Genomic DNA, 8,228 nt, shown 5'->3' with positions numbered 1-8,228 from the left:
GGGAAAAGGCAGCGGAGTGGGGATGACCAGAAGAATTGGATCAGCATATGATTGAATGGCAGAGCAGACTTGATGGGCCAAATGGTCTACTTCTGTTTCTATATCTTACAGTATAACGCAGGGGTCCCCAACCTTTTTTGCACCGCGGACAGGTTTAATATTGACAATATTCTTGTGGACCGGCCAACCGGCGGGGGTGGGGGTCGGGTGTTGGTGTTCAACTTTCCCACTCCCAAATTAGGGACAAAAGTAGCAGTCAAATACGGGACACTTGTTTTTACCCCGAGAAAGTCTACCATGACCATGAAGCCTTGCGCAGGCACCTGTGTGCACATCCGTATGTGCCGATTTTGTTCTCCTCAAATCAGTATTGCCTTAATCTTCCTGATTCTGTTAAGTGAAACCCTGACAAAGAGTCAGCAAGCGTTTGGCGTCGTCCTGACCATGAATGGGTTGTTCGAAGACCTTCTTCATTTCAGCAACAAAGGAGGGGAAGGAGGAACAAACCTCTGGCCTGTTATCCCATATCACGGTTGCCCAAGCCAAAGCATCCCCTCGTAAGAGCCCCATGATGCACGCGATCTTCGACTTATCTGAAGTGCAGGTACGTGGCTGTAGCTCAAAGACCAGAGAGCATTGTAACAGGAAGGCCCAGCACCTCCCTATGTCCCCAGCGTAGGGTTCAGGCTCGGGAATGTATGGCTCTTAAGGGGACTGTGATGCTGCTCCCGGGGGTGACGCCATCCTGAGTGGTGCGGTTTGGGTCGTTGGGATTCTTGGAGAGAACAGAGAAAGGGCAGCTGGAACTTGATCCGCCTGCTCACTGACCTTCTGTACATTCGTGGACAACGTCTGACGGTTTTCCATGACCTCCCTAAGTAGTTGGTCGTGGGTGCCCAGTAGGTAGCCCTGACTGGCAAGGGCCTGTTGTACGGGATCCATGTCTGCTGGGTTCATTATGGCCAGTTCATTCTGTTGCAAGGACGAGGCTGAGGATGAACCCAAGTGCAGAACATGGGAGCGGAGGCAGAGTCAGGAGGCGTTCTTGACGTAGCGAGCGTGGAATCGGTATTCAGGAGTGATGCTAGACTTAGAACTGACAGTCCTAAGAACCATGAAACAAGGTTACTCACACCGGAGTTGACCAACGAACTGGCAGCTCCTTCTTCTTCCATTTCCGGCAGTTTAGACGCATCTTGGCGTATTTCTGCCCTCCACAGAATGTATAATTAGTTACAGAGTTTCAAGAAACTCAGATTCTTGAGTATACACTAGTCGCACATAGAAACAGAATAATAAACTTTTCAATCAGATTGTGGTTCTCTTGGTGGCCAAACAAAGATTTAACAGAAAAACAAAATACATTTAAATCAGACAGCCTCTTGATCAATATGCTTCTCCCAATTTTATATCAATTACAACTCAGCAAAATATGCTGAACTGTCGCTGGACTACCAGTCACATAATCCAGTAGGATACCTTCCTATTATCTTTAAGTAATAGTTTAGCCCACAATGCCCCAACCTAAATCTTGTTAATTTCACCATATCTCTATGATTTAAAGAGTAACAGTCTGAGACCTTTTTAACTAGTGACTAGAAAATAAATGCCTTCCCTTTAATTCATTTTTCCAATTCTCCTGCCATTGCTTCTCGATAGTTTTTAAAAAAAATCTTAGTTCTCAATTCTGCACCACCAAAGAATATTCTAATTCCTACTTGCCCACTCTGTAAGGAAGACTTTGCAATGCCATCCACAATTTCATTTCCCTCCACCCTATCATGCCCAGGTATCCATGTACATCTGACTTCACAACCCATCTTCCCTACTCTAAATAAAGCTAAGAGAATCTCAGTAATTATGTCAGGATGAGCTTTTGATTTATTCCCTTTTATAGCCTCTAAGGCAGCAGCAGAATTTGAACAGATGACAACCCTGCATAGTCGAGAGTCTTCTATCCACCATAAGGCCCAGAGGATTGTTAATAAACTGGCAGCTCCTTGTTGTGATCACAGGGTTTTTATCCTGCATTTGCTGATGGAAAGCAGGTGTGTGAGTTAGTGGAACCTGGGAATGACTGGAAACTAAAAGAGGTGATTGAGGCCCAATTCCTGAGGTCAATAGCCAGGTGGGTGATTGCCAGAAGGGACCATGACACTATCCCAATGAGTAGATCTTGGCGATTTAATTTAACTCTGTTATCCGATGAGAACTTTTTAAAATTTATGAAGAATCAAATTACTCATTTTTTTTGAAGAAAATACGTCAGAAGGACGTACCGAAGGTGCTGTACCGAAGGAATTTAATTATTATTGAGCGTGGCTTTCTATCCTGGGTAGGTTTTGGGACTAATGCGCAGTGGGCTCTTTCGACTTCCAGCTTCATAGCTGGGGGAAGATCCGCAGTAATTTTCTGACAAACTCCATCATAGACGAGCCCTCTGCTGCTTCGGGAATGTTGTAGATTCTGATATTTTTTCACCGTGATCTTCTCTCCAGGTCAAGCAGTTTACCTTCTTGGTGATATATGATTTTTATTGTCTTACTCAGTATCCATTCCACGTTTTGAATGCAATCTTCCACCTTCTCAATTTGAGTCTCTGCTACCGCTATTTTTTTATTAACGCTGGCGAGCTCTGCCTTAATATCATGGCGCTGCTGTTCTATTTCTTTCCGGAACTTCCTTATCTCTTTCAGGATTTCAAAGATATTCACCGCTTTGCCTGAACGAGGCCCAGCAGCCGCCTCTCTCGCACGCGGTCGGGTTGGAGCGCCACTCGCTGCACTCCTCTCGGCCGCAGGCTCCACAGTGTCGCTTTTTTTATTTCCATTCCTTTTCCCCAGTCTTGCCCCTCTTTTCAGTTCAAACATTTTTTGAAAGATATTATATCTGATGAATTAACGGGGCTTAATACACATTTTTCCGGAGGAGCTAGCGACTTAAGCTGCCATTTATGACGACGGCATCACCGGACAAGCTCTCTTGTTTCTATATAGATATTTCCCCCTACTGTGATAAATGTACTAATGGAGTGGCCACACTAATTCATATGTTTTGAACATGTCTGAGCCTTGAAAATTTTTGGAAAGGTGTATTTCAAAGTTTTTCTGTACTCTTTAATGTGATTTTTAAGCCAAATCCCTTGACTGCCATGTTTGGTATTGCTGAGGATAGTATTACAAAACTGAAGCCATCTAATTTGTGGGTATTGGCCTTTATGTCTCTTATGGCCAGGAGGGCGATCTTGCTCAAGTGGAAGGAGGCTGCCTCACCCACTCATGTTCAATGGCTACCTGAAGTTATGTTGTGCCTTGATCTAGAGAAGATTCGTTGTTCGATTTCTGATTCTAAACATGATTTTCTAATGTTATGCTTATTCCTGATAACGATGGATAAATATCCTGCTGAGAAACAGAAGATGCGTCAATACAAAGTTACATACTTGGAGTATGGTTTTATTCCGTTCCCATCAGATCAGCAATGCTCCATGAGTCTTCTCTGTATTGCCTAATGAAGGAATGAAACCATCAAGATTGCAGGAACACTTCGGTAAAAGACACCCTCAAAAGGCCGCTTATGGTGTTACTCAGTTCCAGAAGATGAAAGAAGCATTTGAAAAGCGTTGAACACTCAAAGACCTTGATAGTGGTCTCATTGCTTCTTATAACATTTCCAAAATTATAGCAAAATGTGGAAAATCTCATGCAATTGGTGAAAGGTTAATAATGCCAGTGTATCAGAAATGCTCACCACTGTTTTCAAAATGGATACCAGCATTTTAATATCAATTCCTAAGTAATTACTCTGTAGCTTGTCGTATTGACAAAATGAGTGACGACATTGAGAATAATCTGTGCATAGAGCTACAAAAACAGAATTTCTGATACAATTGGATGAATAAACAGTGCAAGACAACGAGGCATTGCTAAAGGCATATGCATGGTTTATCAAAATTGGAAAAGCTTATGAAGAGATTGTCCTTTGTAAAAAGTTAAAAACAAATATCTGTCAAAAGGCTGCTGCTTAACACGTTTCTATGATCTTTTTGACACGGTGGTTCAGTCTTTGCTCCAATTCAACAAGAGCTTGGGAAGTAAGATTGAACTTCTACATGGAGCTGTAGCGTACCAAGCCGATCTGTGTGATGAAATGAACATTCTAAATACGAAACTGTAGGGTGAGAATTTCAATTTAATCCAGGCAAAAAGCACAGTGTCCACTGTGGGTAAGGAGTTGGACGTTTGGAAATAAATAAGCAAAACATTGGGAGAAGTATGTTCTCACAGTTTCCCTGTGTGGAAGGTCTTTCACAGATGGTGACTTAACAGAGTACTGCAGTCACTGTAGAAAGATTTTCAGAATGGATTCAAGGACTTGAACGATCTGGAAAATCTGGACTGGGTAAATAACCCGTTTCTTTGCAAGATGGAAGAACAGAGAGAGCGCTTGCAAGAAGAAATGATCAAAATTCAGGATGATAAAGAAGCAATATTTTTTCAAAAATGTTGGCTTTTTTGGTGTGTGATTACACTGTCGTACGAAGTTTCCTAGTCTTTGGACAAGAGCCAAACTGCTCTTCATTGCATTTCCATCCTCCTACCTTGTTGAAAGAGGCTTCAGTGCAGTGAACGACATACAAAGAAAAAAGAAACCGCTTGGACATTGTTACGCGTGGGGTCTTAAGCCTTTTGCTGTCACAACTTGATCCCGATATTTCAACTCTTGCTAAAAAACCATCAAGCTCAAAGATCACAATGATATCGAAGATGCTGTACAACGTGGTGTGTAAGATAGCTTCTAAAGACAGATAAAAGTTTAAAGCAGAATCATTTTCTCATTTTAGCATATGGTAGATTTGATTTTACACTATGGCGGCGCCGGAAAGTATATTATGCCTAAGAGGAGTGTTGGCAAGTAGGAAAGGTCGGAAAACACTGGGACTTTTTGGGAAAGGAGGAGCGGGCAGACGATCGGAGTTGGAAGAAGAAAACAGCCCCTCCCCCAACGATCCGCAGTCTCCCGCGCCGCGCAGGCGTCGGAACACGCAGGCGCAGTGTGTGTCGCGTCACGAAAGGCGGTTTGTGACGTGGACAGTGGTGACCATGGTGTTGGCGGTTGCAATGGCTCATAACGTGTTTGAAAGGTATGGCGAGCGGACGTGTTTTCTGCTCGGGGAGTGGCGGGCATCACTATCCGCTGTCCGCCCGGTCGGTGCCCGCCGTGGCGCGGTTCTTGGCGATATGGTGGTGCAGGGTGAAATCACAGCCGGTCATTCACTCGCCCTGCGCGATGGTGTGGGCAGCGCTCCGGTGCCGAGCCCCGGGTCGGGCTGCCGAGGGGAAGGGGATGGTTGTGTATTGCTGAACCGAGTTACTTTTCACGGGGACGGATTTAACGATAATGATCCGCTTCGAAAGGATCTCAGACCCAGAGCCAATGTCACGGCCCAAGGTAGGAGCATGGCACATCGTAAACTTACATTGCGATGTCCTCCAGAGCCGGCCTTGTCGCCACCCTCGTCTACTACATTTACAATACTATCCCGAACATGCGAAGTAGTGACCAGGTATGACAGTGTAAAACCACTCTAGTCAGTTTTCTTTCAATTGTCGGCACAAATATTCATTTTCATCATCATTGTATGCCGTATCAGCCAAAGTGTTAGTGCTGTCAAATGGGACTTAACCTGCTGTAACCTGGGCTTGGGTGCCCAATGCTGGTTTTGCCTGGATCACACAGCAGAGGTGAAAATGTAGATGAGACAGCAATTTTCCAGTAGTGAGGTGAGAGTGACCAACATTGAGGCACTTCAGGATGTGCGATGGCTTGTGGTATCAAGGAGTCCTGGTAAATTTGAAGCTTGCTGGCATCACTCTTCTGGCCCAGGTAGTGCCAGTGAACAACGCCACCTCAGGTTGATGTCCAGTCACAAACTGGAGAAAATCTGCAGATGCTGGAAGTCCAAGCGACACACACGAAATGCTGCAGGGGCTCAGCAGGCCAGGCAGAGAGTGCAGTTGACATATTGGGCCCACTGTACTCTTTTCCATAGACACTGCCTGACCTGCTGAGTTGTGTGTGTTGCTCAGGTCGATGTTCTTGTTGCTGTTCCAGGGATTTGTTTGTTGTGCCGGGGAGGGAGGGTGATGTTCTTGCTGCTGCTCGGGGGACTTTTTTTTGCGGGGGGGGGAATGTTTTATTTTGAATGGGTTTTGTGACTGTGGAGAATTTAAGTCTCAGGGTTGGCTACTGCATGCAATCTTTGATATAAATATACTTTGACCTTTGATCAAAGGGACAATAGAGAGACAGATTAGGGGTGCTGGAAAACTGGAGTGACACGTGCTGGATGCTGGAGGAGTTCGGGGGTCAGGCAGCAGCTAGGAGGGAAATGGACAATCCCTTCATAAGGCTGGAAGGAAGGGGGACATGCGCCAGAAGGAGAGGGCAAGAGTGGAAGAGGTGTTGATGAGTGATGGGTAAATCCAGGTGGAAGGTAGGTAAATGGGATTACTGTCACGTGATAGAAGAGGCAAAAGGTTGAACAAGATGGAATCTGATAGGAGAGGGCAGTTGACTGTGGAATAAAGGGAAGGAGGTGAGGAATCTGAAGGTGCTGGTCTGTGATGTTGATGCAGGTTGGAGACTATCAGGATGGTATTGCTTCGAGCAAGCCTAACACTCTAACATGGTAGTCGAGGAGGCCCTAGACAGATATGTCAGTGTGAGAATTGGAAGCGGAATGGAATGGCTGCTCACGAGGATATCCTGACCGTTAGCATCTGGAATGAAGGTGTTCAATGCAGTGGTCCCCAAGTCTGCTTCAGGTCTCTGCAATGTAGAGCAGGTCACGCTGAGGGCACTGAATGCAATACATGGCGCTGATGGAGTTGCATGTGAAAGCTGCCTCTCCTGGAAGATTGTTTGAGGCCCTGAATGGTGGTGAGAACGATGAGTAGGGGCAGGTTGCTGCGATAAGAGCCTGGAGGGGAGTTAGCGAGCGATGAGCAGGCAAGGGAGTTGTGGTGAGTGATCACTGCAGAAAGTGGAGAGGGGAGGGGAATATGTGCCCTAAAGTGGAACTCTTGTAGTTCTTCTCTCACATTTTGGACTGGGTCAGGAGTTAGCTTTTTCATTGCAGTGCTTGTAAATCTTTGAGATTCTCCGTTGTCCCAATGGATTGGAGCTGATCGACTACCTTCACAGCTGAGACTGACAGCTTTTGGTAGAATGATTACATGTTATAGTTCTTCAGTCATTATATAAACTGTTCAATCTCAGCAATAATATTAAAGCGCAGTCTTCAGAAAGAATTTTAAATTACTTTGTATATTTAAAACAGTTTCCTGTTGCTACCTACATGATAATATCTTGTGGTTACCTTCCATTTCAAAAAGCTATCAGTCGCACTGATTGCCTACAAGCTGACTGGGCTGGGAAATTTCAAACATTTACTCTCTTCTCAGTGAAAAGGTCTTCGTCACTCGGTCCTAAGTGACTGTCATCTCCTTGGATTTAGGTCTCTCTTTTCAGAATATACATCAAGGCTCATAGATTGTTAAAACCTAATGCAAAAATGTTACCGTGTGGTCTCCGCTTGCTCCTTTAAACTGAATGGGATGTGTGTCATGCAGGTGAGAAACTGCTAGAAAATTCAGCAGTCTAATGAACAAATAGGCAATTAAAAGAGAGAGAGGACTCTGACTTGGTTTTGATAACACTTTTAATTGTGACCTTGAGAGAGGGAGAGAGAGAGAGAGAGTACGGCGCCAGCTGAGACACAAGTTGGGAAGTCACCATGGTAACAGCTCAGAGCAGTTGAGCTAACGGACGGCTGGAATTTCGAATGGATTATAAAAAGTTGAGGCTTTTGGTCTGATAACGGCAGAGGAGACACAATATGGGAGAAGTGCGGAAGCTACCCGAGAACCCACTGGTGGAGTTTAAGACCACCACGAGGGTGGAGGCCACGGACCGATTAATTTCAACCTGTAATTACCAGTGTGGGTAAGAGCTTGCCGGTGGGGGGTCTGCTGGTGGTGAACCCGTGCTGTGGGTTAGTAGACCGTTCCCTAGATGGGGCTCTGTCCGTCTGTGTGGGGTTCACACAAAGTGACTCTAAAGACTTTGGAAGCAAGAACAACTAAAGCTGCCAACTTAAACATCAACTCAATTAACTCTCTCTCTCTCTCCCCATCAATTCAACTCGACGCAGCACAAAGTGAACT

The 8,228-nt window shown here is 45.1% G+C and overlaps 1 protein-coding gene across 1 annotated transcript in view; it reads left to right on the top strand.

The window, feature by feature from the left end:
- The first annotated feature begins 5,287 nt into the window (after positions 1-5,287).
- LOC140740544 (palmitoyltransferase ZDHHC1-like) overlaps positions 5,288-8,228 on the top strand; it is a 48,579-nt gene continuing 45,638 nt past the window's right edge. The window contains exon 1 of the mRNA XM_073069795.1: positions 5,288-5,451. Within this exon, the coding sequence (XP_072925896.1) occupies positions 5,401-5,451 (51 nt within the window). The 5' untranslated portion in view covers positions 5,288-5,400. The remainder of the gene's footprint in view (positions 5,452-8,228) is intronic.

This window comes from Hemitrygon akajei, chromosome 17 (genome assembly GCF_048418815.1).
Source record: "Hemitrygon akajei chromosome 17, sHemAka1.3, whole genome shotgun sequence".
Lineage (NCBI taxonomy): Eukaryota > Metazoa > Chordata > Chondrichthyes > Myliobatiformes > Dasyatidae > Hemitrygon > Hemitrygon akajei.
This window is presented reverse-complemented; position numbering and strand designations above follow the sequence as displayed.